This window comes from Panthera tigris, chromosome C2 (assembly GCF_018350195.1).
Source record: "Panthera tigris isolate Pti1 chromosome C2, P.tigris_Pti1_mat1.1, whole genome shotgun sequence".
NCBI lineage: Eukaryota > Metazoa > Chordata > Mammalia > Carnivora > Felidae > Panthera > Panthera tigris.
The window spans coordinates 139,158,820-139,174,427 of NC_056668.1; the positions used below are offsets into that span (position 1 = coordinate 139,158,820).

General features: G+C 42.2%; 1 protein-coding gene across 4 annotated transcripts in view; it reads left to right on the forward strand.

Moving 5' to 3' along the window:
- Positions 1-507: 507 nt before the first annotated feature.
- NR1D2 (nuclear receptor subfamily 1 group D member 2) overlaps positions 508-15,608 on the forward strand; it is a 29,661-nt gene continuing 14,560 nt past the window's right edge. The window contains exons 1-5 of one of the 4 annotated variants that reach the window (XM_042956858.1): positions 508-800; positions 8,695-8,961; positions 10,065-10,153; positions 12,029-12,173; positions 13,954-14,573. In XM_042956858.1, the coding sequence (XP_042812792.1) occupies positions 785-800; positions 8,695-8,961; positions 10,065-10,153; positions 12,029-12,173; positions 13,954-14,573 (1,137 nt within the window). In that variant the 5' untranslated portion in view covers positions 508-784. Of the gene's footprint in view, positions 801-1,175; positions 1,693-8,694; positions 8,962-10,064; positions 10,154-12,028; positions 12,174-13,953; positions 14,574-15,608 lie in introns of those variants that run through there. The other 3 variants (XM_042956859.1, XM_042956857.1, XM_042956860.1) reach the window with 3 other exon arrangements.

Genomic DNA, 15,608 nt, shown 5'->3' on the forward strand with positions numbered 1-15,608 from the left:
AACACAGGTCCATTTAAGCCATGCGATTGGAAGAAATAACCCAGGGGGTGCAGAGTGAAGAAAAATGGGATCTACCCTCAAAGACTCCAGCGTTTAACGGGCTGTCGGGTGAGAGAGCAGGACCTGTATAGGGAGGTGAGGCCCCGGGTCCGGAAAGGCCGGTCTGTTCCGCGCCTCGGGGCGGTCCTTGGTAGCAATCGGGAGGTGACCCGAAGTGTCATGTTGGGGGTCAGGAGGGGGACGTAACGGGGGGGGTGCTCCCAATCCGTGGCGGGAAGGTCAGCCTGGAGGAGAGGGAAGAGGGGAAAGAAGAGAAAGGATCTGGGGAGGGAAATGGGGAAGGGGGGGTAGGGGGACGAAGGAAAGAAGCGAGAAACGAGGGAAGGCGAGAGCAGGCGGCAGCGAGGGGGCGGAGTCGCCGCTGCGGCCGGCAGAGGGGCGGGCGGAGGGAGGGGGTGTGTGCGCGGGTCACATGGTCGCAGCTGCCCTCCCCGTCAGCCGCCCTCGCCGCCGCGGTGCGCTGGCTGCAGGAAGCCGCCGCGCCGCCGCTTTTGTTGTCAGGGACTCCGCGAGGAGCGCCGCTCGCCGGCCGCCGCCGCCCTTTCTCACTGCAGCCCGCTCTCCGGCCGCGGGGCCCGGGTTCCGGGCGTCCCGACCGCCCAGCCCATGAGGGGGCTCCGCGACCACCGCTGCCTCCAGCCCGGGGCGGCGCGGCGCTGAGGCGGAGGCGGCGCTGCCACCTCTGCGGGAAGCGGGCAGCTTCTGTCCCCTCCCGGAGGGCACCATGGAGGTGAATGCGGGTAAGAGCAGGACTGCGGAGGTTGGGGGCACGGCGGAAGGGGCGATCGGAGCCCGCTGGGGCACTTCGGGGGACGGCGGCAGGGGGCGGCCCCAGGACTGGTAGGGTGGGCTGCTGCGCGGTGCGTACTGGCTCGCGCCCGGTTCCCGCGTCGCCCCCGGGGCCGCTCCACGGCCGCCCTCCTAGCTCCCTGCAACGCCGCAGCGCGGCCCGGCGGCGCCGGCCCGGCCCCCCCCTCACATGGCCCGGCCGCGCGAGCCACGTGCGCGCTGTGTTTACGTTCGGCGGCGCGCGGGCGCCGGTTGGCTGGGCGGGCGCGTGACGCGGCATTACATAATGGGCGCTGAGGCGGCGGCGGCGGGCGGGGACACGTGAGGCCGCTCGGCTCGGTGACCCACATTCCCCGGGGCCGCAGGGACACGTGGGGGCGGGTGCGCGCGCGCGCCGGCGGGGAGTGCCGCAGCCTTCCGGGAGGCCCCGCCCCCTTGGAACCCTCCGGGCTGTGACGTGGCCGCGATTCCCTCCTCCCCCGCGGGGTTGCACACTGCGGAGGAGGCCGCGCGTGCGCGTGCGGTGAACCTCGCGCCCGGGCGGTCCCGAGGCGGGCGCGGACGCCGCAGTGCCCCCGCTGCCGCTTTCGCGTCGGGGAGGTGACCCCGACGCGCGGAGCCGGGGCCGGGCAGACGCACCCGCAGCAGACCTTGCGGATGCTGAGGACGAAGTGCGGGGTCAGGGCGCACCGTTGGCCGAGAAAGGTTCCTCGGGGAAGGCTTCGTGCTTCCCAACGCGAGACGCCTTAAAGGAGCTCCGAGGTGCTTCGATGTCGAGCAACGCCGTGCGCTTGGAACGGCACTCGCCCTTGTGCTGCTGCTTCACTATTTCCAAGAAAAATGGTTTGCTCTAGGACGTGACCTGTCTTACACACCCTAAGTCTTAAAAATGTCTCGAAGATCCCCTAGGGCTGGGAGCCTATAGATCACACCCATAGCTTATCATTCAGATCACGTAGGGTCAGGATGACTCAGGTGATCCTAAGTGAGTCCCAGACTTTATGAAAGGCTGGTCATTGTTTATTTCAGTTAATTTTTTTAAACCCATTGGTTGCCGACCTTTGTTGAACCTGAGAAGCAGAATTTGGCTTTATCAGTATTTTGGTTACATTTCCTGTTACAATGCCAGAGAACAATACCGTATTCCCTTCTGGCGTTGTGTCTGCCCTCAATGATGACCCTCACGCCTGAAGCCGGTGAGGTTACAGAAGAAGCCAGTTTATATTTTTTAAGTTATTATGTGCGCTAAAACCCATGCCTCGAAGACCAACGTGTTTTGTGTTTTCCACCAACAGTAGAAATAAAGTGTTTTCTGTGTTTTAATTACCTCTGAGTCTGCTTACCTTTTGAGGATATTTTTTAAAAAAATTGGGTAACTCAATGGAATTCAGCGTTTGCTTGATAAGAATTTAGAAACTACCAGATTGAATTTATTTTAAGCCAGCCTTTAGCCTGAATGAATTTTTCCAGCTTTGCAGCCTCATAAGGTGGGCTCGCTCAGGTGACTAGAAAGTTTTTGTCTGGTTTGAACCTTCCTGGAACAGTATCACTGATTTGAATCTTGCCTTTCAGAGCTACAAATAATAAAACTTCCTTTGGGTGACTGTTGAACGTACCAACCACCCCAGTCAACATACCACCCCACTCGCTCCGTTTTCAGTTCTCATTACTTGGTCCTTGCTCTGTGTTGTTTTGATCATCATCCTTGTTGCCCTTTGGGCTGTAGCACCCAGTAGTGAATAGCCTCCTGCGGAAACGGTTGGAACGTTACCAAGTTCCGAGTTTTGGATTCTGCTGCAAATGAATTCTCTGGCAGGCTGAGCTTTTGTGGCTTATTCGCTTTGCTGACTCACAGTAACCTTGCAGTAAACTAGAACCTTTTCACGCGAACTGTTTTGAAGCTAGGTTTCCTCCGTTGTGCAGATAATTGACCTGAAGTTGAGGAATTTGCAGTGACCTTATTTTCTCTTGTTCCTTTTGGCTTCATGTTCAACCTTTCTCAAGGTATTATCCAGTATACTAACAATTTCTGCCATATATCTGTTAGAGGGAGAATTGATAAGTTTTCCCTTTAACTTCCTTCAGGTTGTAAATGTTGACCAGGGCTGAGCCAAATCGAGTGCTGTGTGGCACACCTTTGACCCATCCCTTTTTGACATGATCGTATCAGTACAATACACATTCAACTAGTGACCATTTCATCTAACTGTCCTATAATTCATAACATATTGTGTCTCTGTCTTATCTGTGACTAATGTAGATGTGAAATAGTGAAGTGGCAGAAATTGACTCCATACGTTTTTGTCACAGATCCTGAGTGAGTATACCAGGTTTAAATAACTCACTGCACAAACTTCATAACCTTGGCTGTAGCTCACATTTTAAGAATTAGGAAAACATTCCCACATGGTTCATTCTTGTTTTTACAAATCTGTATTTCTCCTAAGTTAGAAAGAAAATGTCAGAGAGAGGTAAGGGGAAAGAAGTCACTTGGAGAGAGAAAAATCAAGATCATGGGAAGACTCGGAAGTAGGAGGTTGCTTGACTAGTCAGCGGAGTTAAGGGATTCTGAAGGTAGTGTAGAAATAACCTACAGGGAAACCACTGGGTCCATATACCACATTCAGAATTAAAGGAAAGAAGAAAGGGTAGGGAGGGTTAGTTTTCTTTGAACACTTCTGATTGAACTCTTCAGTATGATGGTAAAATAATAATCACCAGTAAATGTCAAGTACATACTATGTGCCAAGTCCTTTACATATGTTACTACTTTGACACCTCATGTTAATTTTATGAAGGTACTGTTGTCACCATTTGAAGATGAAGGGCTAAGTCGATTGTAGTTAATTAACTTATCCAGGCAAGTGATGGAGCCAGATTTTGAATCCAGAAAGTCCACTTGGGGAGCACAAGCTACTTTATGCCTTATTAGGTTTAAGTCCACATAGCATTTGATGGTATATGCACAACTTGGTGGTCCTGTCCTCTTGGGGGTGAAGGAGATGGATCCACTTGGTTTGTAATGGTAGAGGGTCATCGCTGGTGGAAAATTCAAGACCCTACTTATTGTCCCCTAGCTTTGTTTGCCCCTCTTGATCTTTGCCTTCTGTGGTACTCTTGTGTGATCCTCAGTGGTTCACAGTTATTTATATGAAACAGTGCTCTCACATTGCACTGGAATGAATGGTTAACACAGCTCTTTCTTCACTTGGTCTACAGGGCTTTTTAGGGAAGGGACCATGCTGTTCTCTGGAGCCCTGACACTCAGGACACAATGGGAAGTTTAGTGCTTCAGTTAGATCTATTTTACCATCCTGTGAGTAGAAATTGTTAGTAACCTACTTTTAAAATGAGAAAACTAAAACTTCTTGATGGTTTCATTCTAAGTCACAAGGCACAGTCAGGAGTTGAACTCAAGCATACTTTCCAGGATGGTGGGCAGTGGGAGTGGGAGGGTTTTGGTGATGGGCAAGCCTAGAATTGGGGTAAGAAAACCCCAATATATGGCCAACAGTAAGTGCTTCCCAGCAGTATAAAATTAGATATTGACTTCTAGCTTGTCTGAAGTTGACCACTGGGTAAGCCCTTGCCTGGGAACCTGGCTCAGCTCCAGGGATTTTTTTTTTTTTTTTTTTTCCCCAGCTAAAAATAGAGAAGACTGTCTCAGCTAATTTTAGCTTGAGGCATCTAAGAAGTACATTCTGCCTGTTTCTGGAAGTGTTGGGACTTGCTGGTTCGGGGATTTTACCTTTCTTGCATTATCATCAAAAACCTTATGTGTAAAAACCACTTTAATAATCACCTTGTATGAACACTACACTTCATTTTAATCTTGTAATAAAGCTGGCAGATATGCCCATTTATATAGAAGGTAACTCAGATTTAGAGACAACGAAAGTGACTTGCTTGCCCAGGTCTTCACAGTAAGAAATGATAGTCTATATTCTGGCCTGGGTCTCTACTCCTGGCTCTGCCACTTAGCAGCTGTATTTATATTACACCTTTCTGAGTTCTAAGTTCCTCATGTGAAAAATGGGATAATGGAAGTTAATTCTTGTGAGGTTGAAATGTGACATGAAATTGTGTCATTTTATTCTTGGCATTTGGTAGGTACTTTGTGACTTGTAGTTTTCACTTCCCTTCATTAGGCTGAGGAAGTATTAGATTAGTATTACTCTCTTGGAAATTAAAATGTAACCCATTTGGGTTACTAACCATCTGGACAGTAGGTTGGTGTCTGGTAGCAAGAGTAGATGCTAAGACAGCTAAACCAGTGTCGAAGGTCTTGCTAGGAGAATGTAGCTGCTTCTAGATGGGTCATCTTTGATACCATGGTGCCTGGCACAAATGCTTGTTGTAAATGATTGTTAAACTCCCTAAAGATAGGAATTGGATAGGGGCGCCTGGGTGGCTCGGTCAGTTAAGTGTCCGACTTCGGCTCAGGTCATGATCTCACAGTCCGTGAGTTCGAGCCCCGCGTCGGGCTCTCTGTGCTGACAGCTCAGAGCCTGGAGCCTGTTTCAGATTCTGTGTCTCCCTCTCTCTCTGCCCCTCCCCTGTTCATGCTCTGCCTCTCTCTGTCTCAAAAATAAATAAACGTTAAAAAAAATTAAAAAAAAAAAAAGATAGGAATTGGATATTAACCGGATCGATACTAGCTCAGTAATTTTTCTTAGGTTTGATTTTGGAGGTTTTGAAAGGAAGGTGCATTTTGTGTAGTTAATAACAATACCTTCCCAGTCAGTGCTTTAATACCTTCCATTGCCCAGCCATTAGGGATAGCTCTGATTTCTGCAAATTTATTTCTAAGGTGAGGTAATCAGAAGACCTTGTGAACATACAAGGCTCTCTCAAATGCTGGCCCCAAGAAAGTCTTACTTTAAGGAAAACTATTAGTTTCTCATCTTGCATCATCTTTAGATGTAAGGAAGTGAATTTACCACCTAAAGTGGTAGTACTTTAAATAAGACAAATAGCTTTGAGACCTTCCTCTGGGAATTTATTGAAGACTAATATTTTCCTTTGGATTCAATTCTGGGTGTACACACGTGAAAAAAGTAGCAGTTTGCTAACACTTGGAATTTCGGATATGAACTTCTAAAGTTTTATGAAAACATGGTTTTACCCAGTAATACGACATTTGCTAGTTTTCCAAGTTAAAATTGTTTCTCTCTGGATTCACAATGTATTAAGGGTATTTAGGCAGTTATGTCAATGAAAACATCAACTTTAAAAACTATGAACCAATTTGTGCTTTAATTCAGTGATCGTAGCTATTCCTAAACTTCAACATTGAAACAAATTACCTAGGGAACTTGTTAAAAATTAAAAATGCTCATTCCTGAGGGGTCTTCTCTAGTTTCTGCAGGGCCTTGGAAACATGTATTTTGAAAAAGCACCAGGTTGTTCTGATGATACATATTTTACATATGAGTTTATGAGAATAAACTCAGAGTTAGGAAGCTTTCCTCCTTTATATTTGATTTCTTAGGAGCTTTCAAAATTAGCAGTAGATGAAATTTCTCTTACTAAGATTACCCTTGGTTGTATTTTCTTCCACTGAGCACAGGTAAAGACATTGGCTTGTGACAGTCCCAGTTTTACTGTGTAACAGCTTTATTGTGTATCAGTATCACCAAGAGGGTGATTAAAGTTTCTGATCGAGTAGATCTGGAGTGGGACATGAGAACTTGGATTTCTAACAGATTTGTAGGTGATGCTGAAGCCCTTCATCCAGGGATCACACTTTGAGAATGACTGGTTTATAGGTGGGGAACACATTGCAGCTCTAATAGTAATCATAAAGCTCTGGTTTCACTCTGGAAAGATAAGCACATGCCAAGAGAACATCTGGGAGGTGGGTTAGTCTAGAAAGAACAGTCACTCCTCCAACTTCAAGACTCATGGCAGGCATGTGCTTAGTGAATGGAAAAGTGGATGGAATTCTCCACATTATTTATATTTTTGTCTTTAAAATTCAAGTACATTTAGTTGCATTTGTGTATAGTAAACTCTTCTGTTTTTCCTGGCATAGTAGGTACCATTTTAACTTCTCTTTTGGGTTGTGACCAAAATCCCTAAGAGTAGTGGTTTTGCTTTACTTCTCAGGAGCTTCCCATTCTGGATATGTTTAATTGGTACTTAACTACACGTCTGGTACCTTATTTCAACACGACAGACTAAAAGTGACTCAATATTCCTCTGCCCATTTTTAAATTTTCTGTAAATGGAAATGTCTTTGTCTTTGGAATTGGTTTGGCCTCAGCATATTGTGTGTGTGTGTGTGTGTGTGTGTTTTGACTTATAAAGTGTGGCTGTTATCTAAAAATAAAAAGATGGGGGAATCACATCTCAGAGAAGGTTTTTATTTCAGAGTGAGTACTTAAATTGCAGTTGTTACTTAGGTAATGTGTAGAACTCTCCACTTATTACTCTGTATAGTTAGATTGTTGTCAGAAATGCCTTGTTTTGCTTATGACTTCCTAGTAATGCTTTATGCTGTTTGGGATCTGTCCATGTTATTAAATGTGGGCTTCAGAAAGGCAGAGAAGTAGGTCTTAAAAATATCTATGGCAGGCTTATTACCTGTAAAGCATGTATAGAGAATTAAGAGACACTGTGTACCTGCACCTAGGTGCTTATGGTCTAGGTGAGAAAGAGATGGAAACAGGTAAACAGTAGGTTTGTTTAAGAGTTCAAGACAGTGATAGAAGAGATAATTTTACCTTTATATCATAATGAAAAAGCCCACAAATGTTTGTTGATGATAGAGGAAAGAGGAAAAGAAACCACAGATCTTGGCAGAAGAGATAAGAATTAGTTGTTTGGCCTGCGACTTGGAAAAATAATATATTTGGCTATGAGATTACTCTTGCAGCACTTTGCATCTTTGAAGGAAGATGTTTGAAATTATACCCTAAAAAGAATTTTAAATCTTATTTCTTAACGTGGGAGGTTTACAGTCTCTAAGCGGGCAAGGCCAGTTTTCACAGGGGTTGTGGAGGTTATATTGGTGAAGTTGTGAATGGTATTTTGAGAGTAGCTCTGTGGAGAGAGAATTAGCATCAGCCTTAATGTTATTCTCTTATAGCATGCATTCTTTCAGCCTCTTTAACATTTATTGTAAGTAGCGAGTCAGAAGAACAAGTGGCGAGTCTGGATTCCTTAAGAGCTGTTTACAGGTAAGTGTGTCTGCAAATCTAGTGGCAGAAACAGGTGGAGAAGGGACAGCGTGGAACTGGTGATCAGTGGCTAGTGGTAGAAGTCTTCAGCATCAAAACAAAGATTCTGGTAGCAAAAGGATGAAAAGTTTCCCATTTTGACATAAATTATCTGGAGTTCCAAGTATTACATCTGTTTTTGGTTAACCTATGTTTTAGCCAAGTGCTGGGGGAGGCAAATGCTGAAGTCATTGTTTCTAGGGTTGTGTCACACAAAGGTATCATGAAGGAGGCAAAGAGAGGACCAGAAATAGATTTCTTCATGGATGAAACAGATTGTTCACTCTAACCTGTGTAGTCACTCAGGAAGGTTTTTCATTCCTTTTAGAAAAAAAACTGGAAAATGAAAAGCTTTAGGTTCAGATCTTTCTGTGTTCAGAATAACTAAGCCAGTGAGAGCCTTTTCATTTTTTGAATCCGTGGAAGTGATACGTTCTTTGAACTTTGTGGAAGCAGGAAGAATTAATAATAGGTAATAAGGAAATAAGTTACTTTCTCCTTTTTGGGTCAACTGACATTTAGTCAGCAACCTGTTTCTAAGGTTAGTGATTTTACTGTTCAGATTTCAAAAAGGAGAAAACATATTGTGTATCTAATTAATCTGAATTCTCCCGTCTTTTTCTAGGAGGTGTGATTGCCTATATCAGTTCTTCCAGCTCAGCCTCTAGCCCTGCCTCTTGTCACAGTGAGGGTTCTGAGAACAGTTTCCAGTCCTCCTCCTCTTCTGTCCCATCTTCTCCGAATAGCTCTAATTCTGATAACAACGGAAATCCCAAAAATGGTGATCTCTCCAGTATTGAAGGCATCCTGAAGAATGATCGAATAGATTGTTCTATGAAAACAACCAAGTCGAGTGCACCGGGGATGACAAAGAGTCACAGTGGAGTGACAAGTAAGTTACTTTAGTTTTCAAGGGTTGGTGCCATTAATTGCAGGTGGGGCTTATTTGATCAGTTTTTCATTTGAGTGTAATTTCACCCTCTTTTGGGTAATCATAGTTTAGTAGTTAGAGAAGAAATCAGTGATGATTTTAAACGTTACGGCCTAGGGCTGTCATAATTCGTTCTTGACACAGAACAAGGTACGTGGTTATGCACTCTGCCTGTGTTTCCTCGAGGGTAGCTCCTTTTACCACATTTTCACAGTTGCCTTTCTTCTGGACTCTTGGTACTGAATCCGGTTTCTAGAACAGAGTACTTAACTTGTTGTAGGAAGGGGTTTGCTTTCATGAAGTTGGAGCTAGGAACATTTGGAATTAGAAAACAAAGCAGCATTGGGATAACCAAATGAGTGGTGGAATTTGGACCCCTGAGTGAGTGTGGAGGTAAGACTGGCTGATACAGGGGAGGAATGGTGCCTGTAAGGTGAATCGAACTTAGTATTGTACAGCAGCCTGTGGAGACATCTGTTCGCACCTTCTGCTAATTGACTTTTTGTATGACTTTTTAATTCTTACTGAGGAGAATTGTTTTTAGTTCCGGTTGCATATATGGTGTAAAAGTAACTCTACCCTTAGCAAAATTTCAGTGTATGCTTAAAATCATCAGGAAAGGAAAAAACTAGCTCTCAGATATTTCTGGCAGTCCCATAAATTGTGTTTTATTTAAATTTTATTTATTTATTTTGAGACAGAGCGAGTGGGGGTGGGGGCAGAGAGGGGAGGAGAGAGAATCCTAAGCAGGCTCCACACTATCAGAGGCAGAAGCTGACACGGGGCTCCATCTCATGAACTGTGAGATCATGACCTGAGCTGAAACCAAGAGTGGGATGCTTAACCGACTGAGCTAGGTGCCCCCCATAAACTGTGATTTAAAAGAACACTAAGATTTCTTTTGGTAATTTAGTGTAAAGATATTTTTGCATTATAAAAGTAGATTTTGCATCTTTTTAAAGTACTTACAAATTGAATAAAATAAACTGGAATCAGTTGGAAAGAAAGCAAACGGTTGAAGTTTTTCTTCCAGCTTTATACTTTTATATCTGTTTGTGTCTTAGAATTTAGTGGCATGGTTCTACTGTGTAAAGTCTGTGGGGATGTGGCATCAGGATTCCACTATGGAGTTCATGCTTGTGAAGGCTGTAAGGTAAGCTACTGATTCTGGGAATAAAGAAATTGGAGTTAGGCTTGTCAGTTTCCACAGTTGATAACCTGGGATGATGAGAGAAGTCAGCAGCTACTCTTACAGTTTTAAGCATTTTAGGTAGTATATGAACATAACTTGTTTTGAAAAATATATTCAGCAGTAAAAGTATTTCTTTTTTCTTTAGGATTTGGTCCAAATAAATTTGCTCTTTCACTTAGTTAGGTTATGAAACCGAGTACACAAATTGTGTATTCTCTAATGCATCAGGCACTGTTCCAGGTGGTGGGGAAATAGGGAGCAAAACAGACAAGGCACTGCTTGTTGGAACTGAGTTTAAACCAAGCTTTGAATAGGTCTCCTCAAATATGATGACATTCTGATAGGTCAGATATTAGCAGTTGAGAATAACTCCTACAATACTTGTAAAAATGTGGTATCTTGAGAAGTAATGCCAAATGACTAAAAGAATCTTGAATATAAATTGATTACTTGGGAAACCTCATTTTTAAGTTCAAGTGAATATTTCTTGGTTAGAGTGTCTGCTAATTCCAAGTGAGATAGTTTGTACCTCCTACTTATATCCAGGGAATCTTTCCCTCTTTTTTGAAAATCTGGCCCAGTTCTTTCTCCTGAGTATCAAAAATTAATATGACCAAGACATTTGCTCTTGCCAGAAGCAAGAATCCAATTTGGCAAGATATGATGGGTGAGCAAGATAATGAATATACGTGATGGAAGAAGATATATTTTCTAGCGTGGCTCTGAATGAATTGTGAGTTTGGTAGCCCTTAATGGCTGGGTCATTTCACAAGACTAGTCAGTATTTTACAAAGAAGTAGCATTTTTCCACTGCTTTAAACATTCTGTAAATACTGTTTTACTCTTTTTAAAATTTTTATAACAATGTGAAATAATTGTAGAGCAGTCATTGTTCTCACTTTACGGCTAGAGAAACAAAACGTACAAGCAAATGAGTCTGTGTATCTTTGATAAATACACATAATTGTTCCACACCCTTTTAGAGATTTGTCTAGTTCAGATATTCTGGTATCCAAGTATAATATTGAAGTAATAAAGTGTAAAAATGTTGTATTTCAAAATTACTAACAGATTCATGAAATGTGTGGTTAATTATGATACTCAAGGAAACTGCAATTTAAAATCTTGGTAATTGTGTTCTTGACTGTTCTGTTCTTCCTGGGAACACCGAAGCTGGAGATCTTGGAAGACCTATCACAGAGCATGTGCTTAAACTGTTTGTGTAATAAAGATAGTTATTTGTAGCCATATAGCTGGGAACGGTCTTTCCTTGGATCATTAGTTGCTCTGTGGGTGGTGTGGTGTCACACTTACCTATTGCTAACAAGTTGCCAGAAATATCTGGCACTTGTAAGTAGACTTTGCTGGTGTCATCAGGTAATGATCCAGGAAAGACCCAGCTCTACTAAGTAATCCTTGGTTCTAGTGAGGGAATTACACCTGTGGAACACGTTTCTCTGTCAACTCTTTAAAAATCAGTCATTCATGTTTTAAGAGTTTTGGGATTTGTATGTAATTAAAGTTTGGGCTGGAAAATGTGGTTTGTGGCAGGGGCTGGTAACAGCATAAAGTGTAGTAAAGAGGTGCTTGGCAAGCTCCAAGATTCTCCAAAGGGAAGGAGCAGAAGAGTTTTATTGGGCTAGTAGGCATAGGTGCTTACTAATACCAGTAAGAATCCAGTTAAATTCTGTGTGTCAGTGTTCTATACCCCTGTGTTCTAAGCGCAAATTATTTCCCAGGTAGCTAGTGAAATACTTGTTAGTTGTGAGGGGGTGTGCGTACAAGGAGCCCATCTGGATGTTTTTAAATGAATGAATACATCTCCTTTGTTCCTAGGGTTTCTTTCGGAGAAGCATTCAGCAAAACATCCAGTACAAGAAGTGCCTGAAGAATGAAAACTGTTCTATAATGAGAATGAATAGAAACAGATGTCAGCAGTGTCGCTTCAAGAAGTGTCTGTCTGTTGGAATGTCGAGAGATGGTATGTTCCCACTTTAATGAGTGCTCTTCTTAAAACATATGGAGCTAGGCTTTTTACTCCTCAGCATAAACCAGACCTGTAGGCCAGTTACCAGTGGCCTTCTTGTGCTTAGAGTGAAGCAGATTTTAGAAAAACACATTTTGATACCTTGTAAGATGCCAAATTCATTAAAGTCAAATTTTAGCATTATCACCCTGGAAACAGCTTTTGGCTCTCTTTTTGGGGCTTCTTATAAAAGACTTTTTTGTATACAGTTTGAATACTTTTTTCCTAAAAAAGAATTCGTTTTTCTTGGTATAGGAATCCTTGGCTCTTTCTCCTTGATTTTTTAGCATTTCTGAGGAACCCATTTCTCCTATGTGAATTAGCTCTATGACTTTCTCAGCCCTAAGATGATAATGTGCTTTTAGGGACAGGTCTAAATATATTGAAAGGAGATGGAAAATTGAAAGAAACAGTAGGGTCTGGAGTGGAGGTGGTTGCTAAATTCTGGCATGATCCATTCCCATAAAAAATAAAAGTTAATTTGCAGGACTATTAGTATTTTCTGTGGATGACATCACTGGGAAATTTGACTCTTATGCTTAGGGAAATCACGTTTGGATAGTCTCATTCAGTTCTAAGTAACATAATAGAAGAGTATGAGGTTTTCCCAGGGACTAGTTTAGTAGGATTAATTAAGAATTGCAAAGAATGAACCTGATATTTATCTAGGGAAGGGTCACTTAAGCAATCCCTTAGGTTACTCTAATACATTACACAAATACTGTTTGTAATAAGGAGCTTCGTGAGTAATGGATTTCAGCAATTGATGTTTTGGATTTAATGTGCCTAAAAATTTTTTTTATATTACTGGAAATAATGCAAAGTTGGTGGATATTGTGATTTCCTCAAAAGAATAAAAATGGCAATCATTTGTGAAGGAGGGAGTAGAGGTAGAGCGTTGAACATGATAAAACTGTCCACTATAGCAATAATGTCAGAGGCTACAATTAGATTAGGAAGGCTTTCTTGCCGGGTGGATATATTGGATTTTTATTATCTCTGTATAAATATTAGACTAGAAAGCTTTTCTGTTCTACTCCTCAGGGATAGGAATGTTGGAGACACGACACATTTTAAGACTCACCTCTAAAATGATGGAGGATGCATTATTTAATTTTTATTTATTTTATTGATTTCAATTAAAGTCCAAGTTTTCAATAACTGCCTTTCTCTTGATTGTGTTTTTTTAATTAAAAAAAAATTTTTTTAAAGATTTTCTTTTTTAAGAAGCTGGAAAAGGAGAACAAACCATTTAATAGTTGGGTCTTGAGAATAGGGTTACAGAATGAATTGACAAAGGTCAGGTGTTCAAGGAATGCTTGTACCTACTAGGTTTCATTAACATTAATGTCTGTGGGTAGCTGAATGCCATGTGCCTTCTTAAAAACAGAGCCTTCAGCCTTATTAATAGGTGCTGTGTAGTAATGCTGACTGCTTCAATGTGATTTTCATTAGTTAATTTCAGATTTCTTAGGTTGCTTATAAAATACCCCGGACCTAATAGATCTTCTCTTAGCTTTGTTTTGGGAGAAAAATGGAAAAAATTTCCCCTCTATTTCTTATGGTGTATCAAAAACATAACCAGCAAGTTTAGAATAATTTGGGCCAGAGACATACAGATACTCTTTACTTGTATCACTAGAGGCCATAGCTATTAGAGACAGTTTTGTGCTATTCTTTTGTATAAACAGGTCTTATTTAGAATATAGACCTTAAATATTTTTTTCTTCAATAGCTGTTCGGTTTGGTCGTATTCCTAAGCGCGAAAAACAGAGGATGCTAATTGAAATGCAAAGTGCGATGAAGACCATGATGAACAGCCAGTTCAGTGGTCATTTGCAGAATGATACATTAGAACATCATGAACAGACAGCCTTACCAGCCCAGGAACAGCTGCGACCCAAGCCCCAGCTGGAACAAGAAAACATCAAAAGCTCTTCTCCCTCTTCTGATTTTGCAAAGGATGAAGTGATTGGCATGGTGACCAGAGCGCACAAGGATACCTTTATGTATAATCAAGAGCAGCGAGAAAACTCAGCAGACACCATGCAGCCTCAGAGAGAACGGATTCCCAAGAGCATGGAGCAATATAATTTAAATCATGACCATTGTGGCAGTGGGCTTAGCAGTCATTTTCCATGTAGTGAGAGCCAACAGCACCTCAATGGACAGTACAAAGGGAGGAACATAATGCATTACCCAAACGGGCATGCCATTTGTATTGCAAATGGACATTGTATGAACTTCTCCAATGCTTATACTCAACGAGTATGTGATAGAGTTTCGATAGATGGATTTTCTCAGAATGAGAACAAGAATAGTTACCTGTGCAACACTGGAGGGAGAATGCATCTGGTATAGTGAAATCTGTTTGTTTGTTTGTTTGTTTTTTTGCCCTATTTGCATCAAGGAAAGCTTTGAAGGTTTTCTTTTATTTTGGGGGGAATATATCAACTTGAGGGGCAGAGGTGGTGTCAGAGAACCTGAGATTTATACAATCAATTTTGTGTAGTATTTTAGTTCAAATAGTTCTAATAAACATCATTTGTTGAATGACCTAATTTCACACAGAACTAGGTACAGGCATGTGATTTGATTGATACGAGGATTGGGATTAGGATTTTATGTAAACTGTGGGTCATGTAGAATTGGCCCTTTTTTTTTTTTAATTTTTAATGTTTATTTATTTTTGAGAGAGAGAGAGAGAGAGACAGAGAGAGAGAGACAGACAGAGTGTGAGTAGGGGTGGGGCAGAGAGAGAGGGAGACACAGAATCCAAAGCAGGCTTCAGGCTCCGAGCTGTCAGCACAGAGCCTAACTCCAGGCTCGAACTCCCGGATCTCAAGATCATGACCTGAGCCAAAGTCAGAAGCTCAACCGACTGAGCCACCCAGGTGCCCTTAGAATTGTTCCTTTAATTCTTAGAAATACCTTTCAAAATTTAAGTATTCTGATTAATCACTACCCTACTAGCTTTGGGATTTTCTCAAAGGGCAGATCAATTTAGCTTGCTAAAGTTAGTAATCCTTTGATTTCATTTTTTTTTTATTCAAAAAATTTTTTTTCTTCTAAGTTTATTCATTTTTGAGAGAGAGAGAGAGACAGAGCATGAGCAGGGGAGGGGTGGAGAGAGAGAGAAGGAGACAAAGAATTCAAAGCAGGCTCTAGGCTCTGAGCTGCACGGAGCCCGATGTGGGGCTCAAACTCACAAACCGCAAGATCATGACCTGAGCTGAAGTCGGACACTTAACCGACTGAGCCATCTAGGTGCCCCAGTAATCCTTTGATTTTTATGGAAGAAGTTTTCTTTAACCATTATAGTACAAAAAGTTTTGAGTATAGGACATGGATAGGTGTTTTACTGTTTGAAAATTTAGGAATATTTTAATT